The 27,211-nt window shown below is 43.0% G+C and overlaps 1 protein-coding gene and 2 long non-coding RNA genes across 5 annotated transcripts in view; 1 reads left to right on the top strand and 2 right to left on the bottom strand.

Annotated features, from left to right (window-relative positions):
• Nucleotides 1-2,170, bottom strand: part of LOC122559461 — a 21,295-nt gene extending 19,125 nt beyond the window's left edge. The window contains exon 1 of the long non-coding RNA XR_006314429.1: nt 2,149-2,170. This is a non-coding gene — a long non-coding RNA (uncharacterized LOC122559461). The remainder of the gene's footprint in view (nt 1-2,148) is intronic.
• A 760-nt stretch (nt 2,171-2,930) lies between these two features.
• Nucleotides 2,931-27,211, top strand: part of ddx11 (DEAD/H (Asp-Glu-Ala-Asp/His) box helicase 11) — an 82,487-nt gene continuing 58,206 nt past the window's right edge. Inside the window, exons 1-12 of one of the 3 annotated variants that reach the window (XM_043708916.1) lie at nt 2,931-3,078; nt 3,472-3,615; nt 5,979-6,224; nt 7,137-7,223; nt 8,511-8,659; nt 9,628-9,670; nt 11,063-11,170; nt 12,475-12,562; nt 14,024-14,235; nt 16,141-16,293; nt 20,623-20,669; nt 26,913-26,992. In XM_043708916.1, coding sequence (XP_043564851.1) covers nt 2,956-3,078; nt 3,472-3,615; nt 5,979-6,224; nt 7,137-7,223; nt 8,511-8,659; nt 9,628-9,670; nt 11,063-11,170; nt 12,475-12,562; nt 14,024-14,235; nt 16,141-16,293; nt 20,623-20,669; nt 26,913-26,992 — 1,480 coding nt within the window. In that variant the 5' untranslated portion in view covers nt 2,931-2,955. The remainder of the gene's footprint in view (nt 3,079-3,471; nt 3,616-5,978; nt 6,225-7,136; nt 7,224-8,510; nt 8,660-9,627; nt 9,671-11,062; nt 11,171-12,474; nt 12,563-14,023; nt 14,236-16,140; nt 16,294-20,622; nt 20,670-26,912; nt 26,993-27,211) is intronic. The other 2 variants (XM_043708914.1, XM_043708917.1) reach the window with 2 other exon arrangements.
• Nucleotides 12,418-27,211, bottom strand: part of LOC122559460 — a 29,320-nt gene continuing 14,526 nt past the window's right edge. Inside the window, exon 2 of the long non-coding RNA XR_006314428.1 lies at nt 12,418-12,537. This is a non-coding gene — a long non-coding RNA (uncharacterized LOC122559460). The remainder of the gene's footprint in view (nt 12,538-27,211) is intronic.

Here is a 27,211-nt window from a genome sequence, read left to right as displayed (position 1 = left end):
GGAAAGATGTTGTGAAACTTGAAAGGGTTCAGAAAAGATTTACAAGGATGTTGCCAGGATTGGAGGATTTGAACTGTCGGGAGAGGCTGAACAGGCTGGGACTGTTTTCCCTGGAGAGTTGGAGGCTGAGGGGTTACCTTATAGATGTTTACAAAATTATGAGGGGCATGGATAGGGTAAGTAGGCAAAGTCTTTTTCCTGGGGTCAGGGAGTCCAGAACTAGAGAATTTAGGGTGAGAGGAAAGATCTAAAAGAGACCTACGGGGCAACGTTTTTGTACAGAGGGTGGTATGGGTATGGAATGAGCTGCCAAAGGAAGTGATGGAGCCTGGTACAATTGCAACATTTAAGAGGCATTTGGATGGGTATATAAATAGGAAGGGTTTGGAAGGATATGGGCCAGGTGCTGGCAGGTGGGACTAGATTGGGTTGGGATATCTGGTCGGCATGGACAGGTTAGACCGAAGCGTCTGTTTCCATGCTGTACATCTCTACGACTCTATGACATGTTTTTTAGCTCAAAAGCTGCATCAAACCCTGTAAGAATCTGTGCTCCACTGTCGAAATAGAATCAGTCTCACACAACATTGGAACACTGACTTTAAACACACACTTTTAAGACATTGTCCGAGCTGAGACGAATCCTATTGTTAGAAAAGCTAAAGCTATTTTGAGAATGTAACTTAAAATGAATTCTGGGATTTACATATTAAAGAACTGGAACTAGTATATCCCATTCTAAAAGATAAAAGTCTGTGCTACCCTGCCCACCCACAGGATGACCACATAAGAAACACAGAAGCAGGCCTGCGTAACACAGAAATCAAGCCTGTCAACACACACAGAACACACCCACAATGCCCCAGTCTTGGCCAAACAGGATAAGAAAGAAACCAGACATGGTCAAGTTACTCCCAGAGGACAGAATATTCTTGCCAAACTGTCTTCACAGTAAAGCTCCCAGGCCTGATTAGCACTGTGGTTCCAATATCCTATAGGCAGGCTTCCCATTCAAATCGATACCGCATAAACCAACAGGCAGACCAAGAAGTCCCGGAAGACTTTGCCTGCAGGAGGAACACCATGGACAGACCTGGATGCCAGAAGGGTCATTGACTCATAGTCGCACGGACAGGAAATACAATCAAGAATCCTCTAGAAGAAATTCTCACCCACTTACGGGAGATGGCTGGAATCTCCTGTGTCAATTACAAAGGAATTGCTGCTGCCGAATGCTTGATTCAGTTTATTTTTGTTTTAATGGCTTTACAATTTGTACTGTGACTGCTTTACAATTATCACCTTTGTGTTGTGCCCCTATAAAGACTGCCCGCACCTTCCGCTCGGGGAAAAGCATTCAGGCCACCTGTGCGGAGAATCAGTTCTGTGTCAGCCTGGTCAATACTTCTCCTCCCATTGCTTTGTTTAATAAACCTCTTGTCAGTTTCTGTGATCCTCCTTTGTGGTGTCTGATTCATTGGGCTGAACTTCTCCAACAAAGTTTGTGGGCGGCACGGTGGTTAGCACTGCTGCCTCACAGCGCCGGAGACCTGGGGTCAATTCCCGCCTCAGACGACTGACTGTGTGGAGTTTGCACGTTCTCCTCGTGTCTGCGTGGGTTTCCTCCGGGTGCTCCGGTTTCCTCCCACAGTCCAAAGAGGTGCAGGTTAGGTGAATTGGCCATGCTAAATTGCCCGTAGAGTTAGGTAAGGGGTAAATGTAGGGGTATGGGTGGGTTGCGCTTCGGTGGGTTGCGCTTCGGTGGGTCAGTGTGGACTTGTTGGGCCGAAGGGCCTGTTTCCACACTGTAAGAAATCTAATTCTAATCTAAAGACCTAATCTAATTCAATTACAGCTCCATGTCACTGTAACCCTTTTGCTATACATTCTGTACCATCTTATACTCCACAACCGCCTGATGAAGGAGCAGGGCTCCGAAAGCTAGTGCTTCCCCATAAACCTGTTGGACTGTAACCTGTTGTTGTGTGATTTGTAACTGTGACCCCCACACCACTCCCCAGTCCAACACCAGCTCCTCCACAGACCCAGTAAGCAAAAAAAATGGAAGAACTTGGTCTACTGGAAATCAGAAACAAAACCAAAACCAAAGCTTTGCAGATCTGGCAGCATCTGTGGAGAAAAATCAACCTTTCAGGTCCCGTGACCCTCCTCCATCACGTGCTCCAGCTTTTTCTGTTTCGCGTCCGCTGGGTCCGTGGCGGCCGCAGGCAGGCCCCGCTCGCCCATTGGCCGGTGCAGGCAGGCCCCGCTCGCCCATTGGCCGGTGCAGGCAGGCACCGGTCGCCCATTGGCCGCTGCAGGCAGGCCCCACTCGCTCATTGGCTGTTGCGGACAGGCTCCTCCCTGCCATTGGTAGCTGCAGGCAGGCCACACTCGCCCATTGGCTGTTGCGGACAGGCTCCTCCCTGCCATTGACAGCTGCAGGCAGGCCCCGCTCGCCCATTGGGTATTGCGGACAGGCTCCTCCCTGCCATTGGTAGCTGCAGGCAGGCCCCACTCGTCCATTGGCTATTGCGGACAGGCTCCTCCCTGCCATTGGCAGCTGCAGGCAGGCCCCGCTCGCCCATTGGCCGATGCAGGCAGACCCCACTCGCTCATTGGCTGTTGCGGACGGGCTCCTCCCTGCCATTGGCAGCTGCCGGCAGGCCCCGCTCGCCCATTGGCTGCTGCAGGCAGGCTCCACTCACCCAGTGGCTGTTGGAGACAGGCTCCGTTCTGCCGTTCGCTGCAGCAGGCAGGCCCCGCCCATGGATCGTTGTAGGCAGGCCCCGGCTCGCCCATTGGCTGCAGGCAAGCTTCACTCTCCCATTGGTCTCCGCCACAGACGACTGCGCCTTCTGATTGGCCAGTTTGCGGAGTGCTTATAAAGCTTTCGATTGGCTGACCTAGGAGACCTTTCCCCTGATTGGTTAGCATTGCAACGTGGCCCGCCCTATGCGGAATGTGATTGACCCGCTGCGCCTGTCAATCACACCCGGCCGCCGCCAGGCTGCTCCTGGCGCGACCTTCGAACGGGGTTTACAGGGCCCCGAGCCCGCACCTGGCGGGATCTGCGAGGTGAGCTAGGGGCCGCAGGGGCAGAGGTCGGGGTTGGTCCCGGAGCCCTAGGCCGGGTGTATCTCCTGAGGAGGTCCGAGTGGAGAGTGTGTGGGGGGGGGTGCTGGGAAAGCACAGCGGGTCAGGCAGCGTCTGAGGTGCAAGCCCTTCATCGGGAATGTCACTGACCCGCTGTGCTTTTCCAGCACCACACTGGATCTCCTTGTCCTATTGGGTGGAACATCTTATTGGGGTGATCCAGTGGGGTGGATCTCCCACTCAATGTGAGGATGAATTAACTCTGTGTGAATTGAGCATCAATTCCAGGAGTGGGAACCGCAGGGTTATTGCAGCCAGACTGATGTTTATAGTTAAGTTGTTCAACAATTACTTCACAATTTTCCTTTTCTGCAGGACATGGCTGAGGAGAAGTCCCACGCTTCCCCCAGATTCCTTTTTCCCTTCAAGCCCTACTCAATCCAGGAAGATTTCATGAATGCACTGTACCATGTACTTGAAGCAGGAAAGATTGGAATATTTGAGAGTCCCACTGGAACGGTATGTTTTAATCTACTAGGTAAAAACAATGACTGCAGATGCTGGAAACCAGATTCTGGATCAGTGGCGCTGGAAAAGCACAGCAATTCAGGCAGCATCCGAGGAGCAGCAAAACCGACGTTTCGGGCAAAAGCCCTTCATCAATCTACTGTCTGTCACAGATGTGGTTATCTCCAGTCCTTTTGTGTTGGTTTCCATTCCATAATCTAATAAGAAGGGAACCGCTTGGAAGATGGATAAATCACTAGGGCTAGGTGTATTGTTCGCTAGGCTGTTAATGGAATAGTTCCGACAACAAGAAATGCTGGAGATCACAGCAAATCCAACAGCATCCATGGAGAGGGAGCAAGCTAAAATTTCTAGAAATAGTTCCTCTGATGACTTTCGTTGCAGATGTGGTGCCAGGAGAATGGTGGTCTGCAAACATTGTACAGTTATTCTAAATTAATGTACGGGGTAGAGCAAATTATGGTTGATTAGTCTGCTGGTGGGAAATTACTAGGCCCACTCTAACCTAGATTCTGGTTTCCAGCATCTGCAGTCCTTGTTTTTACCACATAGATTATTCAAGGATGATCAGCATTGTTTTGTTAAAGGAAGATCGTCACTTACTAACTTGTTTTTGAAGAAGTAACAAGGAAGATTGATGATGGTAATGCAATGGATATTGTCTGTATGAATCTTAGTCATAGATTGCAGAGATGTCAGAAAAAGTAAAGCCCATTGGATATCGGAGAATGTGGTGAATTGGTTCAGTTACAGGGAACAAAGGCCAAAGGTTGATGTAGGAGCAAATTGCTCCAGATGCTGGAATCTGTACTGAAAACAGCAAATCAGAACTTCAACTCTGTTAAAGAGTCATCTAGACTTGAAATGTTAGCTTGCTGTCTCTCCATGGATATTGCCTGACCTGCTGTGATCTCCATCTAATGGTTGATTAAAGTTTTTGCAAACGGTAATTGGTTCTCGGTGATGTTCCTCAGGCCTCAGTTTGGATTCTTTGCTGTTTGATGTATATATTAATGATTTGGACTTAAATGTGGGTCTTATTATTGGGAAATTTGCAGAATACACAAAATTGCCTGGGTATTTGAAGGTAAAGCAAATGGCTTGATGAGGCAGGGTGGATGATGAGCTTGGTGTACACATCCACAGGTTTCTGATGGTGGCAGGATTGACAAAGAAGATGGAACAGACCAGCTGGATAGACTGATTGAGTTTGTTCTGTACGGGTGTGATACCTTCAGCACTGTGATTTTCAGTTCTTTTCAGCTGCCATCCTCAGAAATGCAGTGCAAGACCCAAGGCTTGCTTAAAACTTGAAAATTCCATTTCTGAATGTTGGACTAGATTAGGTCATTCAAACTGTGGAATCTGTTCTGCCGTTCATTAAGATCATGCTGATCTGAGTCCAGTTGTACACATTGACTGTAATTCTTATATCCCCTGCCTTCTGCATGTTGTGTTGTTTGTTTAGGAACTAACACAAGCTAATGGCTTTGCTTGTTAGAGATGTGAGGCAGTATAAATCAGGAGTATTGTAACAACAGTAATTTGCACTTATTAGGAGGAATATTTTCAGCCAGTGCGCAGCACACTGCTCATAAAAAGATATTGGGATAAGTAGCTAAATGCTGAGGTAATTGCTGAGGTTATTAAGGAGAATCTTAAAGGAAGAAAGAAAATAAAGAAATTCACCATAATAATAGCCCCATATCACACAACTATGGGCAGAATCAAGTGGCTTTAAATCAGTGCCTTTGAAAATGCATTGTGCAGTACATGGTTCATTAGCCCCAATGGCAAGAGAGATGAGGACCTGAGGGTACAGCCTTGGAGTAAAAGGAAGACCTTTTAGAACGGAGATAATGATAAATGTCTTTAGCTAGGGAGTGGTGAATCTGTGGAATTCATTGCAACAAAAGGCTGTGGAAGCCAGGTTATTGAATATGATTAAAACAGAGATGGATAAGTCCTTGATTGCCAAGGAGATCAAAGGTTTTGGCGAGAAAGTGGGAAAATAGGGTTGAAAAACCTATCAGCCATGCCAGAGCAGACCCGATGGGCCGAATGACCTAATGCTCCTATGTCTTATGATTTCAGTACAGGGTATCCTCTTACTTAGTCTGGGTTATTATCCCTGGAAGGCTGCTAGAGTGAGTCTGCATGCCAAGATCACCTGTTGCATTGCATACAGTTCAAGGATGTATTTTGTTTTATGAAAAAGGTTCCCTGTGAGAGGGAAAGTGTTACAGGAGGTAGGTGTGCTCCATAAAAGCAGAGCTTATGTACTTCTCAGCAGATGTTTTCTCACAATGGTGTGTTTTCTCATGTATTAATTGTGGCTGCCATTGCTCCCTCAGGGAAAGTCGCTGAGTCTGATCTGCGGAGCACTCACTTGGCTCAGAGACTTTGAAGAGAAGAAAAAACTGGAAGCAGCCCAGCTTTTGGAAGATCATGTGCCACAGCAAGAACTGTCTCAGGATCCCCAGAATCCCTGTGGTGTTGATGGTAAGGAGTTGGAAGCCAAGGCCTTGGGAGCTGAGTTAGACTGGGTAACTGAATTTGTACAGAAGAAGGCTGAGCGTGATCTGGTCGATAAGTTGAAGGTCAGTTTATTCACATATCTTTGGTGTCTTTTACATTTGATTAACTTTATTTGCCAATGCCTGCTGAGCCATTGAGATTTTCTAGTTTAACAAAATTAACTTTTAAAATCATGATCACACCTGATCCAATGAAATCTGTTTGCTATGTGGATATTTGGGACTTGCATTGGATTGAGGAATGTCAAAACGTGAGTTCATTACAGATGGGAGCTGGTGTTTTGGCTTGGAAACTGTGTTGCAGAATTGGGAACAGGAGAAGGTAAAGTCGCTATAGTGCCAGAGAACTGAGAGTTTAAACTGAGGGTCACCATACCTAAGGCGAGGAGAGAGGGTGAGAAGGTGGAACCTTCATGGTAATCTCAGCCAATGCGGTAATTGAACCCACGCTATTGGTATCACTCGGCATTGCAATGCCATCTTCAAAACTTCATCAAGGAAATAAATTAAATGTCAAGACTCTGATGATGATAAAGAGGGGAATCATCTCCACATTGTCAGATAATTATTGAATGTTTGATCAGTATAGTCAGTGACCAGAGGAAGAAACAATCTGTGAAAGTAGGAAGGCAAAATGTTGAATCAAAACCAGCTATAGTAACAACCTGGGAAGGATTGATGGGAGTTCAGGCCATGTCTCGGACTAACTCCTTGCTGACTCTGTTCATTTTGATGATGAAAACTCATGAGTAAAGAATGAGGCACCTGTATTCCCATTTTATATACCCATTTTCCTAAATGTAGCAGGCCGGGCTGAGAGTTTGATCTCCCTGTAAACAGTCAGGTGATTTTCTTACATTGTGAATTGTTGCAGAGAATCTCAGCTACTCCCCTCAGATTTGAGGTACTTGAGAGAAACAAATAGCTGTGTTCAGGTAGAGTTTATCTTAAAGTATCCAAACTTGCTTTTTCCAGGACGAAGAATTGAAAAGAAAGAGGAGAGAAGAGCGATTGGAGAAAATACGTAACAATGTGCAGCTTAAATATGCTTTAAAACGCAAGGTATGAATTCTTCCTTAAGATTGAGGTGTGGAGGGAGGTGATGGAGACGGAAGGACTGATTGGATGTTGAGGTTTTGTTTTTGTCTGCAATGTTGCTCACACAAGGGTTTGGTGGAAGAAGATGTAATGTCTTCGCTACTGTCTTCCCTTTGCACAGTCTTGTTTATTTTGCCTTGAATTTCGTACTGCCGCTTGCCTGAGAATCATTCTGCTCCATGTAGAAAAAGAAATATTGCAGTTAAATAGTGATTTTCACAAGCTCGGCATGTCCCAAAGCATCTGACAGCTGTCAGGATATTTTTAGATGTCGACTAGTTTTTTAAAATTTACAGCACCATGGTATGTTGCATTTTAAAATGTGACACTACAAGCAAATAATCTCCCTCTTCTTCAGTGACCTTGATAAACATAATTTGCCTTTATTGATCAATACATTGAGTATTGGAGCTGGGATGTCATGTTGGGGCTGTACAGGACATTGGTTAGGCCACTTTTGGAATACTGCTTTCAGTTGTGGTCTCCCTGCTATAAGAAGGATGTTGTGAAACTTGAAAGGCTTCAGAAAAGGTTTACAAGGATGTTGCCAGCGTTAGAGGATTTGATCTATAGGAAGAGGCTGAATAAGCTCGGGCTGTATGACCTGGGATGTCGGAGGCTGAGAGGTGACCTTATAGAGGTTTATAAAATTGTGAGGGGCATGGATAGGGAGCATAGCCAAGGTGTCATTCCCAGGGTAGGGGAGTCCAAAATAGAGGGCATAGGTTTAAGGTGAAGGGTAAAGATATAAAAGGGGCCTGTGGGGCAACTTTTTAACACAGAGGGTTATGTGGAATGAGGTGTCAGAGGGAGTTGTGGGGACTGGTACAATTACAACATTTAAAAGGCATCTGAATGGGTGCATAAATAGGAAGGGTTTAGTGGGGTATGGACCAAATGCTGGCAAATGGGAGTAGATCAGTTTAGAGTATAATTCTATGACTCTAAGACATCATCAATGCATTTCTATGATTATCATCATAGCAGTTTTGTAGTGGACTTGGTTTAAATGCTCCCTGTCATCCTGTCTCTGCATTTTATTTGTGGGGCAATGACGGGGGCCATGGCATTTGCTATGAATTTTTCTGATCGTAAACCTAGATGATTTTATTGTAAAAGGGAATTGTTTCATTGTGGTCAAGGAATAGCCCATTTTTTGCCCTGCTGATTGCATTTCTGTAGGATATGGCAACCATATGTTATCTCTGTCAAGCAATTACCAGCATTGTCACTGTTTTACCTATGTTCCAGAGAGATGATGACGATGATACTGAGCGACTCATTCAGATGAGTGGAGAAATGGTGACTTCCAAACAAGCTGAGACTCTGGACGGGGAGGATGAGAGCTTTATTCTGGCAGATTATGAGAGTGATGATGAAAAGAAACCAAAGGATTCAGGGTAGGTGGAAGTTCTGGTCTTTTAGAGAAAGAGGGAAAGACAGTGTGTATTTCATGACTTCAGGAAATCTCAAAGTGCATCGTTGTAGTGAAAAGTGGCCACCTGTGTGTGTAAAGCAGGATCCCATGGTAGCAATGTGATGCTGTGTTCTCAGAAAGGTAGACTGATAAATTTTGTCGAGGAACGCCACTGTTTGGGTCTTTTACATCCACCTGAGCAGGCAGCTGGGGCCTGCACTGGAGTGTCAGCCTGCAACAAGTGTTGGTGATGCCACTTGAGCCCAACACTTGCTGCCTCATGTCAAAGTGATGTCCCTGAGCCTCACCCAGTCAGGTTGATTTTGATACTGTTGTGATTTTCAGACCTTGTGCCTAAAGGGTTTCCCCCATTGCTCAGTGGGAGAATCCTAATGACCTGAATTCCATGATGACCGTGTTACTTCAAAGCTCGAACCGCTATAATAATTAAGTTCACTAGTTCCCCCAACATCATTGTGAGTGAAGAAATAATAAGCTAATTATCACAAAGCCTTGAGTTTGAGAGGATTCCATTTGCAAGTTAAGTTGAGAAGTTTGCTAACATCAGCCAGGCTGCTGGCTGAAGCTACAATTGATCATGTTGCCTTAGGTTTGAGAAGAAAGATGAGTTTTTGACCTCCACCCAATAATCCCTGGTCTGTGTTGGAAATATTGAGCAAGAACATGTTTATCTTTAGGTGAAAATGGCTCCCAATTTTCTTGGACCGTACCTGTGCAATGAAGTACACTTTCCATAGAGGAGAGAAGAAATAGGGAGGCTGAATTACTTGTTTCATTGTAGAATTATTCTGGCTGTAGACCTGTCTGTTCACTGAGGGAATCAACTTAGAAAAGTCACGTGAGAATTCACATCTGGTGTGTTGCAAAGTGTGAACCAATCTCTTGTGTTCTATAAGTGGTTCTTACTTTTTTTTATGTTATATTTTCCAGCCTATCTGATGAGGAAGATTTGGAGGAAGAGCATGTGACAAAGGTTTGGAGGATTGAAGTTCTCTAACTCTGCTGTTTTAATGAATTGTGAACAAATAAATATCACAAAGGCTTTCCAGTCCTGGAATCCTATATCAAGTGCCAGTAATTTAATTTGATGTTCTTCACTTGAGCCAATCTTAATGGCTTCAGCAACTGCATGGTGGGCGGCACAGTGGTTAGCACTGTTGCCTCACAGCGCCAGAGATCCAGGTTCAATTCCCGCTTCAGGCGACTCTCTGTGTGGAGTTTGCACATTCTCCCCGTGTCTGCGTGGGTTTCCTCCGGGTGCTCCGGTTTCCTCCCACAGTCACAAAAGATGTGTGGGTCAGGTGAATTGGCCATGGGAAATTGCCCGTAGTGTTAGGTTAAAGGGGTAAATGTAGGGGTATGGGTGGGTTGCGCTTCGGCGGGTCGATGTGGACTTGTTGGGCCGAAGGGCCTGTTTCCACACTGTAAGTAATCTAATCTAATCACATTCACTAAAATAATCTCTTTCAACTGTAGTTGATCTCTGATCTCCCAGTAAATATAACTGCACCTCTTCCTTTTATATAGAAAGCAGTGGTCACTTGGAGTTAGACCAGGCTACAATTCATTGATTGGAGTAAATTTAGTGAATGGCTGATGGTGGCATTGTGATTGAATCAATGAGCTAGTAATCTGGAGGCCCAGGCCAATGCTGTGGAGACCTACGTTCAAATGTCACCACAGTAGCCAGTGGAAATTAGATTAAATTAATAATTAGTGAGTGAAACCATGATTGATTCTTGTAAATAAAAACTCATCTGGTCAATAATGCCTTTTAGAGAATAAATTAAGTAAGAACATCTGCTACCTTTATCTGGTCTGGTCTACATGTGGCTGCAGACCTGTAGCAATTTACTTGACTCTTAACTGCCCTCTGAAACGGCCTGGCAAACCACTCCGATTGCAGGCAGTTAGTGATGGACAACAAGTACTGGACTTGCCAGTAATGTTCACATCCCATGCAAGGATAAACAAAGAGAAAATATATTTAATAAAAGAACTGCAGCTTTAGGGTAAGTCTAATTCCATTGGTTTATGGAATGCCTCAGTGGTCAGAAGGAGATTGATTGTTATTGCTTGTTAACCCAGCCCTACCTCAGAAATGCTGAGCCCACTTGTAATCTCACCTGCTATTTCTCTTGTGGGCAACAGGGTCAATCTCACTTCTTAGAGGAAGTTGATGGAGCAGGTTTACCTCAATCCCCAGAAGGAACGAGGTTGTCCTACCACCTTGGGGTCAAAGGCTGGGTTACTTGAGTCCATTTGTCCTGCCATGAACTAAAAGGAAGACACTGAATGCCAAGAGCGTCTGGAAGTGAGCACCCTCCTTACATGAGCTGACTTAATACAATTTTTCTGCTTCCAGATCTATTACTGCAGTCGTACACATTCGCAGCTTTCTCAGTTCGTACACGAGGTTCAGAAAAGTCCGTTTGGCAAGGATATCAGGCTGGTGTCACTTGGATCCCGGCAGGTAGGTCATGGACTGGGCTGAGCTGCACCTTTTGAGGATCCCCGTGGCTCTCATCATTGGTTGGTGTGCCTCTGGATCACATTGGTGCCACTTTATCAGACTGGAAATTAGAACAGGCAACTCTAATGGCTCATTTTTAATTGGAAGATCAAGTTGGAAGACTGAGGAGTGTATACAGGATACTGGGACGGCAAATAGTCAGACAGAAAATGGGGTGAATTGGAACACAGTGAATCTCTTGTGCTGATTTCAAAGATCTGAAGTTTGTAGAAGGCAGGGAAAACTTAGGGATTCTAGGAGCTGACTGGTATCGAGGTGCTGGGAAAGAGGGAGTTTGTCATACTGCTGACAGTTTTAACTCTGGTGTTTAAAAATGCTTGATTCTTGGAAGCAGTAAGAGTCTAAGTTGAAAGGAAATTTAAAGTGAAGAATCTGGATTGACCAACATTTTCTGTACCAACTTTGCTGAACTACACACTTCCTTTCCTGGTTAGGGAAATATGATGAATCTATAGCCAAGAACAGGAAAGGCCAGAAGTCATTTTGCTGACTCTCGCTAGGTCGTGAATCACAGCTGCCAGCAGCATCTTTCACCATTGACAGCGCTAAACCAGAACCTGTTAACCTAATGTAACCACATACCTCCCAACAGATATGGGGAGGAATAATTAATGCTTACTGGTCTTTTATCTCTCCTCCCTAACATTGCAGAGGTCAGTTAGGATAACCTGTTGGTTGGGTTATAACCTAATGTTCTGAATAACTGGTGATTTCTTTACCCATTCACTTTTTAATGGAGCCTTTTCTTTAATTTGACTTTAACCTTTCAGTGGGTTTTTTTTTAATGAGACCCATTTATTGGAAGCTCCCCTACATTGACTACAAAGTTCTTACTTTTCCGGTAATGGATGATGATGATGATCTATCAGATCAGATCACTCATTGTAAACAGCCCAGCCAAAAGGCAGTTGAAGGTGAACCCCAGGAAGTCGGTCTGTCTTACCAGGTTTTGGTACAACAGTGTTCCTACATCTTAAAATAAAGTCTGCCACATTATGCTCCATCTCTGTGTGTAACTACTTTGTTGCAATTTAGAGGGATATGGGCCAGATATTGGCAAATGGGACTAGATTAATTTAGGATATTTGGTCAGCATGCTTGAGTTGAACCAAAGGGTCTGTTTCGGTTCTACACATTTTCCAGCATGTGTGCTCCATTTAATAATGGTTAATGTGTGACAATAATCAGATGGTAGAGCATGTTCCTTTATTAGTTTGTCTCCTCCTTCTCTCTCCCCACTGAAGAACATGTGTGTAAATGATGAGGTGAGGTATCTCCGGTCACTCCAGCTGATCAACGATAGGTGCCTGGAAATGCAGAAGAACAAACGTGGTGAGTGGAACCTATATTTCTCTCCCTTTGAAAATTTGACTTGTCATTCAGTCTGAACTCGAGAAATTTCTGATCCCTTAAAAAAGTGGAACTGCTTCTAAATATTATTTTAGGCTTTACCTCTACTCAAATGATTTGTTTTATAGAGTTAGCACTAAACTGTTAATCCCTGCTCCTCCTGAGAGGTTTTCTCTCTCCTCTCATCAAATATAGAACATAGAACATAGAAGAATACAGCGCAGTACAGGCCCTTTGGCCCTCGATGTTGCGCCGATCCAAGCCCACCTAACCTATACTAACCCACTATCCTCCATATACCTATCCAATGCCCGCTTAAATGCCCATAAAGAGGGAGTCCAAATATATTCTTTTGGACATTAAAATTTTCCTCCCTTGACCATCCTAGGCTGCAGACTCATTGTCACGTATTCTCTTTGTCCTCCCCATCCTTAGCTGGTTGAAGCCAAGAAATCCACATGATTGAAAAGTTGGCTGGGAGCTGTTGGGCAATTGTAAAATTCTCCATACTTTGCTTTGTCAGGTGCCCCACAATTACTTTCTCCACAATATTATTCAGTCCTTGTATTTTTACAGATTGAACTTTATTCTGCAGTGGTGGTCGAACAGGGCTGTGATGTGTTCTTTTGGCGGATGGCTAGACTTGCCTTCATATTCTTGGTTCAGTCTTTTGGATGATGCTGGTTCACACCTTCAGGTGCCAGACTGCTCCAGGTTGAGGCTGGTTATTTGGTCTGCGATATTTTTAGGGATTGAACAGATTCCTGTGCATGACACACTTTACTCAGACATGATAATTAAAATACAATCAAAGAAAGATTAATTGGAATAACCAATCTATTGGAAAACGTAACAGAATAATAGATTATTTAATTACTAAACAGTAACTGTTTCAATGTAATAACATACCGTAACTATCCTTTAGCAAAGGCAAATTCGGTAAAATAGATAGTCTCACATGCAATCCTCCAGTGCAGGAGGAAAGAACATCAATAAAAAACTCGTGAGTGAGGGAGAGGGAGAATTTAAGCATTTTGCTACTGCAGAGAGATGTATAGCAGCTTCTTAATCCAACAGCTACTGAAAGCTAAATTAAAATCCTGGTTTGTGCGAGTTTGACACCATCCATTCAAGCTGCTTATATTGTTCCAACTTTAAAAAACCCAAGGTCTCAAAAGTTGTTTACTTTATTGGCTGGGGGCAGACTGTCCTTCACCTCTGTCTCAACCTTTCTTTATAAAACAAAAGGACAAAATATACCTCTTAAAGCCATAGTATCATCACATATGTAATGCGGATTCTGAATTACTAATCACTGAGGGGGAGTGAGGGTTTTTTTTTCCCCACTAATACAGTGCTCATCAAGTCTAACACTTTTTTGAGGGGCGGATGCACTGTCAGGCTCGTAGCAAAAGCAGATGTTCACATGACATTTTCTGAAAGATGACAGAAAACGCAGCGAGGACGAGGTGGAAACTCTGAAACGGAGACGGAAGAGCCGAGTGACATGCCCGTTCTATAAGCACGAGCAGATGCAGTCCCTGCGTGATGAGCTGCTGGTGGAGGTGAAGGACATTGAGCAGCTTGTGCTGTTGGGGAAGGAGATGAAGGCGTGTCCATACTACGCCAGCCGCTTTGCCATTCCACCAGCACAGGTATGGGAAGGTTCACCTTGCTCAGGAGCAAAAGTCAAATTTAGATTATTAAAAAAGAAATTGGATTGGGGGCATTTATTGGCTATCCTTTTTTAAAAGAAAATGTGCGTGAGTCATTTACTGTGGTGGAAACACTGACAATGCATTGGATAGGGAGCTGCACAATCTGAATCCAGCAACAATGAGCTAATAATGATATGGATCCAATTTGGGATGGTTTGTGACTTGGGGGCAAATTTGAAGGTATCATAGAATCCCTATGGTGTGGAAGCAGGCCATTCAGTCCATTGAGTCACACTGACCCTCTGAAGAGCATCCCACCCAGACACACCGCATCCCTGTAACCCTACATTTAGCATGGCCAATCCACCCTAACCTGCACATCTTTGGACTGTGGGAGGAAACCAGAGCACCTGGAGGAAAGCCAGACAGACACGGGGAGAAAAGGCAAACTCCACACAGACAGTCGCCCGAGGGTGGAATTGAACCCAAGTTTCTGACACTGTGAGGCAGCAAAGCTAACCACTGAGCCACAACATTGTTTTGGTAGAGTTTCAAATACCCGCAGATGCTGGAATTTGTACTGAAAATGGGAAATTACTGGAAATCACAGTGGATCAGGCAGCATCCGTGGAGAGAGCAAGTTAACATTACCAATTCGAGATGACTCTTCATCAGAATGTTTTTTGGTGGAGGTTGTGGCAAGGTGAGTTGGTTTTCCTCTAATACATACATGTTACAGCCCCTGATCCTCCAGTTTGAAAGGTACATGTGGAGCCAAGTTGTTGCAGTGCTTTGAGCTTGGTAATGTCAAATCTCATATTTTGCAGAACCCTGCACTGCTCAAGTTATTATGGAGAATTCCATCTCTGAACTATAGCTGCTGGATAGGCTTTTGTGGGGATTCAGGAGCTAAGCTGTTCATTATGCACCATCCAGCTTCTGGTCTGCTTATATCCCCTCACTATTGATCAGACAATTCTGGTTAGTACTGACCTTCAGAATGTTCATGAGTAAGAGTTTCAAAAATGTCAATCAAATTTTAGGGCTCTTTTGAGTTTGAAATGAATGTTACATGCATGCAAATATTGTCTCTCACTTATCTGTCCAAACATGATGTGGTTTTTACTCTGTTATCTGAAGCTCTCTCTGTAAAAGGACTTGAACTTACAGTGTAAATATTGATAAAGCAGCTGAAGATGGTTATAGCTATAATGATTTGACATAGTGTCAGGAGGGTTATCATTCTTATTCTTCTAATTTTTCTTCTGTATGATGATCAGTTTTATAAGTGATCAGTTTTCGGCCCCTGGTTTTCACCTTTGATTTATCCTACTCAGCTTATTGCTACTGGTAGAAGGAGGGTTTGGCTTTGCAACAGTTGTGGATTGGTTTGAACCAGATGTGAGTTGGTAAGAATGAGGTCAAGTAGATTTCTTCCTCATATTGGTTTCCTATCACCAGCCACAGTCTTTGACTGGCTATTCTTATAACTTGGCCAGTCAGTTGTGGTGCTACCAAGATATTGATGTACATTTAAGTATCCCACCCAGAAGAAGTTCTGTACTGTCATCAATACTGTCTACAATTGGCATTCAGTGCTAAGAAGTATCATGTTATGTGTCGACGGGGAGAATGATGTAACTGGTGTTTAGGAGAATATTTCTCAAACTGGAAGTATCTGATACAACCAAAGCTCAGGTTTGAGCGTTCGAAGGACCTTCCCCACTTTACAGTACATAGGAATTCTTTGTTATGGCTCAGGAATATGTTTCCTTTGGATTTTATGAGGTTATGTAAAGATGATTGGATTCCATGAGCCTTGCAGGACTTGTATTGTAAAATGATTGTGGTTCTGCCTTTCTCACGGTGCCGATTTTCCTGGGTTCCCTCTACTCCTGGTAGCTGGTGGTGATGCCGTATCAGACGCTGCTACACAATTTGACCAGGCAGGCATCTGGCATCAAACTGAAGGGGCAAGTGTTGGTGATTGACGAGGCACATAACCTGATCGATACCATTACTGGAATTCACAGCTATAAGGTGACAGGGTCGCAGGTGGGTACTATCTCATTGTGGTCATTTGAAGTTTGTTTTCAGTATAATGTACAGCAGAATCATCTATGAAATGGACCACTCACCCCACTGTATCTGTGCTGTCTTGGATGTGTCATGCAAATAATCCCAACCCCTTTGTCCTGCAAATTTTTAGCATAGCAATGTGCAACCCCTTGTGTATGCTCCATGTTCAGGAAGGTCATGCCAATACATCAACCTGACTTCATTTGCACAGCTAAATCACGTATTCCCTCATTCTCTTATAGACCCAACGTTGCTGATCTTTGACTTGAATATACTCAATTGGGTATTCACAGCTCTTTGTGAAAGAATACTAAAGTTTCATTAGCCTCTGAGTAGACAAATAATCTTCGCAATTCTAAAAGAGTTAGCATTTATCTTGAGACTCTGCTGTAATTTTAAGCTTTAAATCTACATACTGACAAATGAATTAGGAGCAGAGGGTAGGCCATTAACACCTCTACCTTGCTCTGCTATTAAATCAAGCATGGCTGGTCTGATTACTTCACATTCTCACCCATCCTTGATGACCACCTTCCTCCATCATAAGGGCAGAAGTGGGCATGTTCAGTGCATGTTCAGCACCAATTTGCAAATTTTCAGATATTGACGCAGGCCATATCCAAATGTAGCAAAACCTGGATAATATGTAGGTTTGGGCTGACAAGTGGCAAATAACACCTTTGCCACACAAAAGCTGGGAAGGACCAAATCCAATATGAATAATTCCCTTGACATTCAATGACATTACCATTGCTGATTCCCCTTCTCTGCCTTAAAAAGGTTCAAGAATACTGCTTCTACTACCTTTTAGGAAAGAAAATCCAAATACATATGATCCTCTGAAAGAATTGCTGTTCGTGTATTAAATGGACAGCTCCTTATTTTTAGGCAGTGGCCCCCTAGTTCTCACAAGAGGAAACCTCCCTTCCCACATGTAGCATGTCAAGACTTCCCAAACTTGCATATTCCAACCAAGTTGCCTCTTACTCTTCTAAACTTCAGTAGATACAAGCTTAGCTCATTTAACCCTTAGCTCCTCCTGGTCATGAACTTCATTTCCATTAGCTGTTGTGATGATATTTGTACCTATGTGTCCAGAGCATTATCTTGCACCTCTGGTATATGAGCACTTTCACATTGCCACTATTTACCTCTCTCCTGTATTGCTGAGGTCCAGTATAAGGTCCCAATGTTGGTTGGGTTGGGGTCACTGAACTTGGCATAGGTCAGGCAGCAACCTAACACTTTGGTTTCTATCTGAGTTACTGCAGAACTAGACAGTGTCTTTGCTGATTGAGTCCTTGAGATGAATATTTTTAAAATGTAAGCAGAAAGCAACTGCCTGTTCTAGTTATTTCATGATGAAGACCATCAAGAAAGATATTGCATTTATTTGGTGCCTTTCATAGAATCATACAGCATGGAAACAGATCCTTTGGTCCAACTAGTCCAGGCCATGTTCCTAAATTGAACTAATCCCGCTTGCCTGCATTTGGCCCATATCCCCCCCAAAACCTTTCCTGTTTAAGTACTTATCCAAATGTCTTTTAAATGTTGTATCAGTACCTGCATCCACCCCTTCCTCTGGCAGTTCATTCCACACATGAACCACCCTCTGTGGGGAAAAAAAGTTGCCTCTTATGTCCATATCAAAACTTTCTCCTCTCACCTTAAAAATATGCCCCCTAGTTTTGAACTCCCCCACCCTAGGGTAAAAACCCTTGCTATTCGAATTATCTTTACCCCTCATGGTTTTATAAACCTCAATAAGGTCACCCTCAACCTCCTACCCTCCACTGGGAGAAGTCCCAGCCAACTTTTATAACTCAAACCTTCCATTTCTGGCAACATCTTGGTAAATCTTTTCTGAACTCTCTCCAATATAACATCCTTCCTATAATAAGGTGACCAGAACTTCACACTGTGCTCCAGACGAGGCCTCACCAATGTCCTGTATAACCTCAATAGGACTTCCCAACTCCTATAGTCAAAGGTCTGAGCAATGATCCTTAACATTCTAAAGCATTTCCCAATCAATGTTGCAGTCTTGTACTGTCATAAATATGATAAACAACTTGTGCTCTGAAAAGCTTCCAAAAGGCAGAAATAATTTCACTTGCTTTATTGATGTTGTTTGGCAAATAAATATTGGCCTTGGCAGCACAGAGTACTTGGCTGCTGTATATCAAAGTAAAGCCTTGAAATATTTTGGGACCAAGTGAGGGGGCATGCAGGACCTCGGTTTAACATCTCAGTTGAAAGTCAGCATTTCCAACAGTAATGCAGGGATGTGCCACAGTTCCTCATGTGGTCGGTGTAGAGAGGTGGTGGTGGTGTTATGATAATGCCTGGAGACTTGGGTTGAATTGTGCAGATGGCAAAATCTAAATTCATTAAAAACCTAGAGTTATAATTTAGTCCAATGACAACCAAAACCACCCCATCTGATTCACTGATGTTCTGTAAGGAAATCTGCTGTCCTGACCTGGTCTGACTTACATGTGTTTTTAGACCCTCAGCAATCTGCTTTGCTTCTTAATTACCCTCTGAAACAGCCAAACATGCTACTCAGTTCAGGAAATACTGACACCTACATCCCATGAACAAATTTTTAAAAGTGGTTGGTCCACTCATGTTGATGAGATGGTCAAGAAAGCACAACAACATCCTCAGGAGGCTAACAAAATTCAGCGAGTTTTGCTGAATGCTTTAACATTTATAGATTATAGAGAATAAGGACTTTTTTAAAATTCATGCATGGGATATGGACAGTGCTGACAAGGACAGCATTTATGTAAGCAAACTTTATAGATAGACCATGGAAAGCAGCCTATGTGGATGCATCACAGTGTGGGTATAGCAACTGCCCTTCCCAAGACCACAAGAAATTACAGAGTTGTGAACACAGCCCAGTCCGCCACACAAAACAGGTTTCCATCCACTGACTCCATCTATACTTCCTGCTGCCCTGGGAGAGTAACCAGCATAATCAAATACCTCGCCCACCCCAGTTGTACTCTGTTCCATCCATCAGGCAGAAGATACAAACGTTTGAACATATGTATGAACAGATTCAAGAACAGCTTCTTTCCCACTGTTATTAGACTTTTGAATGGACCTCTCAAATGTTAGTTCTGATCTCTGTCTCTCTGTGCCTTCTCTGCGGCTGTAACACTGTATTCCGTTCTGCTACGCTGATGCAATGTGTATGTATGGGCTGCCTGTACAGCATGCAAAACAAACCTTTTCACTGTATTTGGTACATGTAACAACAATCAAACAACTTAAACTCACAACTCAGACTAACATCTGCTGCCCAAGGTCAGCATCAGTCTGCTAATCCTAGAGCTTCTGTATGTTAACTGTAGTGTTCTCTCATTTTACCTGTATGTTTGGTGTTGGTATTAACAGATCCTGGTCTTCTGGACAGTACGTTACCCACCAGTGAGGGACAGGGGAACACTGTCCTTTCTAAATCACTATATTGCAATTGTACAATGAAATACCAGCACAAGTAAGGCCTTGAGGTGAACGTGCCTCATTTTGAGCACTTATTGTATCCACTTGTTGAATCACCATCTCCTGTGCACTCCCCATTTCCTTTACTGTTCAATCTTTCAATATTCCTTTCCCGAATGGCTGTCTGCTGCCCTTTTCAAAGAATACGTACTTTACCTAAGCAAAGGGTTGTGTTGCAGATTTCCATGTTTTAGCCATCCTTGTACCAGGTTATGTTCATGGTATCGAGTTAAAAATCACACAACACCAGGTTATATAGAGTTTGAGAGTTGAGCCAGCAGGGGGAGATATTAGCTTTTTGGAACAAGCAATATCTGATGAATGAATTAAGATTAGTAACTTTTTATTAATTTTTTGCATGCCTGATTCATTAATGTACAGATAAAAACAATAGTTAGGGCATGACAACCTTGTGCTTTAACATTTATAGATTATAGAGAATAAGGACTTTTTGAAAATTCATGTATGGGATATGGACAATGCTGACAAGGACAGCATTTATTACCAAACAGTAAACACCCTTGAGAAGATAATAATGAACTGCTGCTTTGAATTGATGCACATATATCTCCATGTTAGTTGGAGGGGAATGTGCCAATGGTGATGTTCCCATGTAAGACCATAAGACATAGGAGTGGAAGTAAGGCCATTCGGCCCATTGAGTCCACTCCGCCATTCAATCATGGCTGATGGGCATTTCAACTCCACTTACCCGCATTCTCCCTGTAGCCCTTAATTCCTTGTGACATATATAAGACCATAAGACATCTGTTTTTTGTTTTTCAGCTATGCTGTGCTCACTCGCAACTCTCTCAGTACATGGAGCGATACAGGTAAGACTCTTCATCAGCGACTGCTCCGTCTCCTCCGTTATGACCCTTGAATAGTTTGGAAGGCTGGTGACCCTTTGCTTGCCTTCATGACTCAGACCTCTGAGTATATCAGTTGGGGTGTGACGTTGAGGTTTTATAGGATGTTAGTGAGGCCTCTTCTGGAATTACTGTGTGTAGTTCTGGTCTCCCTGTGTTACGACACGGGATAAACTCCTCTGCTAATTTAAACCAGACACACAGAAAAGCTCACCGTGTGCCGTAATCTGTTAAATTTCGAGAGGCAAAGAACTATTCCAAATATCATTATTTAAAGAAAAAAAATTAACAATTTTATTCTTTAAGTCCAAAAAGAACATTATACACCAACTATTTATAGCTCCCTTCTCTTAAAGCTATATTAACCTTCCACTTTACAATACTGGTCTGATAAAAACCCCAACTAAGATTTACAAAAAAAATGTTCAAAACCATCCAGCCGGGCTGATTTTACTCTGTAGATTTTCCTGGCCATCTTTTCTTTGGTCTTCTGCTTCATAACTTTCAGAGAATTGTTCTGCTAGCAGTCTGTTGGTGCTTGGCTGCTCTTTGCTGTTCTCCCCAACTGTTCAAAATACCCAAAACATCGGACTGACTCATTGGTTTGATGTCATCAAAACATTAAAATTGAAATTCGATTGGATTTTGGTATCTTTGGGCATAATTTAAACTGATTGGCCAGATTCACATTTGTCGTATACCATGGCAACGTAGTTCCAGCTATTTGTTTCACAACCAAATGTTACATTTTTAAATTGTTCTATGCTTTCCGTCAGTCCTTGCCAGCTTTTACTCTCTCTTAAAGGTACAGTACACACCTACACCTTCATAACACCTGTGATAAGAAAGATATTATTAAACAGAAGTAGGTTCAGAAAACATTTGCCAAGATGTTGCCAGGAATGGAGGGTTTGAGATATAAAGATAGGCTGGGACTCTTTTCACTGAAGAGTAGGAGGTTGAGGGGTGACCTTATAGAGGTTTATAAAATCATGAAGGGTTAGATAAAGTGAATGACAATAGCCTTTTCCCTGGGGTGTGGGAAATCCAAAACTAAGGGACATATTTTTAAGATGAGAGGAGAAAGTTTTAAAAAAATCATAAGGAGCAACCTTTTTACACAGAGAGATTTGTGTGTGGAATGAACTTCGAGGAAGTGGTGGATGCAGGTACAGTTACAACGTTTAAAAGACATTTGGATAAGTACATGAATAGAAAAGGTTGGAAGGGATGTGGGCCAATTCTGGCAAGTGGGACTAGTCTAGTTTGGGATTATGGTCAGTTTGGACCGAAGTGTCTGTTTTAATGGTGCATGACTCCATGACTCCACTTACTAAATGACGAATGCAAAGTAATAGAGCCACCCACCTATTTTGATATTACTTGGAAGTTAACCCTCAAATTTTACTTTCTACCTCTTGTAAAGTGGATTTTTGTTGGATTTTAAGACATTCTCAATCCTCTGGTTTACCACTCATTTTTGCCACCTTGTATGTTTACTTTTCTTTCAATTCGATGCTGTCCGAACGTCCCTGGTTAGTCGTGGTTAGTTTATTCCCTTTCTTAAATCCTTCCTTCTCACTGAGATATTTTTTCACTGTGTACCAAGAACGATTTTCTTAAACCTCTGCCATTGTTCCTCAGTTGTCATTGCTGCTAAACCCTTTTCCCAGTCCACTCCAGATAGTTTTGCCCTTGTTCTTTTGTAATTCTCCTTCTTTAGGTTTAACACGATTGTTTCCGACCCAGATTCCTTCCTGTCAAACTGAATACTAAATTCTACCATGTTATGGTCACTCTTTCCTAGGATCTGTTACACAGACATTATTTACTATACCTGCCTGATTATATGTTGCCAGATCCCTGACTGGATCCACAACATATAGTTTTAGGAAACTTTTCAAACACAATCTGTAAATTCTTCCTCGAGGCTTCATCTGCCAATGTACATAAAGATTAAAGTCACCCATGATTAATTTTATACGTCCTTATGATCTTCTGATTTATTTTCTACCCTACTGTACAGCTACTATTGCGCTCTACAGACTACTCCTACCGGTGTCTTCCCATCTTTAGCATGGATAGAGAATTGGTTAACTGATAAAACAGAGTTGAGATGAGGGGAGCATTTTCAGGATGGCAACCTATAACCACTGGGCTGGCACAGATCAGTGTTGAGACCACAATATATTATATAACAATATATTAATGACTTTGAAAAGGAAATTGAATGCACAATCGCCAGGTTTGCAGATGACACTAAAGTAGGTGGGAAGGCAAGAAGTGAGGATGACACAAGGAGTCTGCAGAGGAACGTAAACAGGTTCACTGAGTGAGTAAAAGTTTGGTAGGTGGGATATAATGTGGGGAAAATGTGAAATTATGCACATTGGCAGAATGAATAGAGGAGCTGAATATTATTTAAACAAAGAGAGATTGCAAAACAACTATGGCAAAAATGGATGTGGGAGTCTTTGTGTATGAATCACAAAAAAACTAATGTCGAAATTCACCAGGCAATAGATAATAGGGAAGGCTTATGAATTGTTGGCCTTTATTTCAAAGGAATGAAGAATAAAAACATGAAGGTTTTGATGGGGTGCTAGCAACTGGAATATTGTGAGGTGGTTTTGACCCCTTACCTAAGAAGAGATTGGAGGCACCCAGAGAAAGTTCACTAGACTGAATCAAGATATGGAAAGACCTTATCAGGAGAGGTTGAGTAGGCTGGACCTATACCAATTGCAGTTTAGAGGAATGAAATGCAATTTCATTAAAAAATACAAGAGTCTTGGGGGACTTTATAGGGTATATGCAAAAAGATTATTTTCCCTTGTGGGAGAGTCTAGGACCAGAGGGCATAATCTCAGAATAAAGGGACAGATGAAGAGGAATTTCTTCTCTCGGTGTATTGTGAATCTGGAATCCGTTACCACAGAGGGCATTTGAAGCTGGGCGTTTAAGTATATTCAAGGCTGAGATGGACAGATTTTGAATCAGTAAGGTCATGGGGAAAAGTCAGTAAAGTGGACTTGAGGATTATCAGATCAATCATGACATCATTGAATGACAGAGCAGGCTCAACGGGTTGAATGGTCTATTTCTGCTCCTTCATTTTATGGTCACACCTTGAGGGTTCCCTGTTTGATCCTTGCTGTCTGCTGAATTGGCCTCTCCTTGCACAGGGAGGAAACAGCCAGCATTTCCTGTTTGTAGTTCTGGACTATCTACTGCCTTCTGTTTGTGAATGGGGTCAGTGGGGCAGAATGGTTAGACAAGTTGGACTTACTGCTGAGATAAGGTAGGCCACTGATGGTTCAATTTTTGAATTCACATGAACGAGTGACTACTTGTTTCACTACACATTATCTGTCTTTGTGGAATGAACCTTAGAAAAAGAGCCATAGAGAGCTTCTTTAACCTGGAGATAGTGAGAAGTACAGATACTAGAGATCAGAGTGGATAAAGAGTCGAGCTGGAAAAAGCAAAGCAGGTCAAGCAGTGTCAGAGGAGGAGGGGAGTTGACATTTCAGATCAGAACCTTGTGGCCTTGTGTTGATGGTGGAGAAGGCCCAGGATGGACATGTTGTCGGGGAAATGGAAGGGGCTGTTGAAATGAATGGCAATTGGAAGTTGGGATTGATTGGAGTGTATGGACCGTGAATGTATCCTGAACTGATTCACGAGTTTGTGCTTGGTCTCTCTGATATAGAGAAAACCTCTTTGGGAGCAAAGGATGTAATAAATCAAGTTAGAGGAAATGCATGTGAATCTTTGCAGGACTTAGAATGATTAATTGGTGCCTTGGAATAAGGTGAGGAGGGATGTATTTGGGCAGGTTTTGTATCTCCTGCAGTGACAGGGGAAGGTTCTGGGTGTGGAAGGGGTTGTGGGGGAATATGAACCTAAGGAGGGAGAATGGATATTGGTGGGGAGGGATGTATTATTTTGATGGTGGGGTCAGACTGCAGAGGGCAGCAGTGGTGGAGGAAGATGCCTTGGACATGGAAATTAGTGGGTTGGAATGAGGACCAGGGGAATTCTACCCTTGTTGTGATTGGGGATTCATTAAAACTGACTTCATAATTTTTGTAAGTTTTATTTGAAGCTATTGATGAATCCTCAGCTTTGAATGTGCATGTTTGGTCTCCAAGCTAATATCTGACCAGGGCAGTTGCACTGTTAGTGTGAGATCTACTTAGAGTCACAGAGATGTACACCACGGAAACAGACCCTTCTGTCCAATTCGTCCATGCCAACCAAATATCCTAATTTAATCTAGTCCCATTTGCCAGACTTGGCCCATATCTGTCTAAATCCTTCCTATTCCTACACCCATCCAGATGCCTTTTAAATGTTTTAATTGTACCAGCCTCCACCACTTCCTCTGGCAACTCATTCTATATATGCACCACCTTCTGTGTGAAAACGTTGTCCTTTGGACCCTTTTACATCTTTCCGCTCTCACTCTAAAGCTATGCCATCTAGATCTTGACTCTCCCACCCCAGGGAAAAGACCTTGTCTATTTATCCTATCCATGTCCCTCATAATTTTGTAAACCTCTATAAGGTCACCCCTCAGTCTCCGATGCTCCGGAGAAAACAGCCCCAGCCTATTCAGCCCCTCCCTATAGCTCAAATCCTCCAACCCTGGCAACATCCTTGTAAATCTTTTCTGAACCTTTTCAAGTTTCACAACATGGACTAATGCATAACAGTAAAGTCACAGCCTAATGAATATTTTGCTCAGGAGTAGCGTTGCTGTATCTGAGTCAGGAATAACTGTGTTTAAACCCCACTCCAGATACACCTGGTAAATATAGGTCAGAGTTCTATTTCTGAACCTTGGATGCATATTCAGCAGAATTCTTGTATCTAATTGCCTTGATGTAGGAAGCAGAGGGTAATAGTGGAAGGATGCTTGTCGGACTGGAGGCCTGTGACTAGTGCTGTGCCTCGGGTTAGTGCTGGGCCCATTACTGTTTGTTACCTGTATCAATGATTCGGTTGAGAATGTTTACTAAGTTTACTGATGACTCTAAGATAGGTGGTATTGTGGACAGTGAGGAAGGTTCTCAGAAATTGCAGCAGGACCTTGATCAGCTGGGGAAGTGGGCCGAGAAATGGCAAATGGAGTTTAATATAGATAAGTGTGAGGTCTTACATTTTGGAAAGTCAAATCAAGACAGGGGTTTCACAGTGAATAGTAGGGCTTTAAAGAGTGCTGTGGAACAGAAGTACCTTGGAGTTCAAATACACGTTTCTTTGACAGTGGAGTCACAGGTAGACAGGGCAATGAAGAAGGCTTTTGGCACACTGACGTCATCAGTCAGGGCATTGAGTATAGAAGTTGGGAAGTTATGTTGCAGTTATACAAGATGTAGTTGGATAGTTTGGTTGGCATGGACCAGTTTGGGCAAAAGGCCTGTCTCCATACTATAGGACTCTGTGACCCTATGACTGTCTGTATGGAGTTTGTATGTTCTCCCTTTGCCTGTATGGGTTTCCTCTGGATGTTCTAGTTTCCTCCCACAGTCCAAAGGTGTGCAGGCTAGGTGGATTGGCCATGCTAAATTTCCATTAGTGTCCAGTGAGGTGATTGGCCATGGGAAATGAAAAGGTTACAGTGATAGGGTTGGGTATGTTGTTCAGAACGGCGGTGTGGAATCAATAGGTCCAATGGCCTACTTCCACACTAGGGATTCTATGATTCTACTCATGTGGGTGTTGGATGCTCATATTGTGATTGGACATCTTGTTCCCTTCTGCTACTTCACATTGATTTCTAAGAGAAGAGGCTAAAAATACAAAAATAACAGCCTCTACTGTTTTTTGTTCTTCCTTTCACTTTTACGGTTTGTATACCTTCTGCAGTGTGCTGTGCCTCCCAGCATTCTTCCCTGTTTTGCCTAGCTTCAGGGTATACTTAACTCCCTTCTTGTTGAAGTCTTTTAGATCTCCAATAGATTTAGTGTCCATTCTGTTTTTGATTTCTGTCCTTAATCCTCGGGATTAATAGGGATTCTAGAACTGCTGCCTTGACTGTTTCACCCAGTTTTCTATCCCAAGCCCCATGAACATTCTCACCTAACAAGTGTTTATCCATTTAAGTTATTTTCAATACTTGCACACTGTTGTATCCTGTGAAATTAGTCCTTGTGAAATGCTGTTCTGGCCCTGACAACATGTTTTTCTTTTGACACACAGAAGTAGACTGAAGGCAAAAAATCTGATGTACATCAAACAGATCCTTTATGTCCTGGTTAAACTTATCCACATTTTAGGAGGTGAGTATCCTGTGTACTTTCCTTTGGTTTAAACATTTTTCTGCTGGATTTGCGCACGACAGGAAATGTTTGGGAGAAGATTTGTAGCTCGGATGCTCGTTGTTGTGGTTCTGTTCGCCGAGCTGGGAATTTGTGTTGCAGATGTTTCGTCCCCTGTCTAGGTGACATCCTCAGTGCTTGGGAGCCTCCTGTGAAGTGCTTCTGTGATGTTTCCTCCGG

Source organism: Chiloscyllium plagiosum, chromosome 19 (genome assembly GCF_004010195.1).
Source record: "Chiloscyllium plagiosum isolate BGI_BamShark_2017 chromosome 19, ASM401019v2, whole genome shotgun sequence".
In the NCBI taxonomy this organism is placed as follows: domain Eukaryota; kingdom Metazoa; phylum Chordata; class Chondrichthyes; order Orectolobiformes; family Hemiscylliidae; genus Chiloscyllium; species Chiloscyllium plagiosum.
Note: the sequence above shows the minus strand (reverse complement) of the source record. Positions and strands in the feature narration are given on the sequence as shown.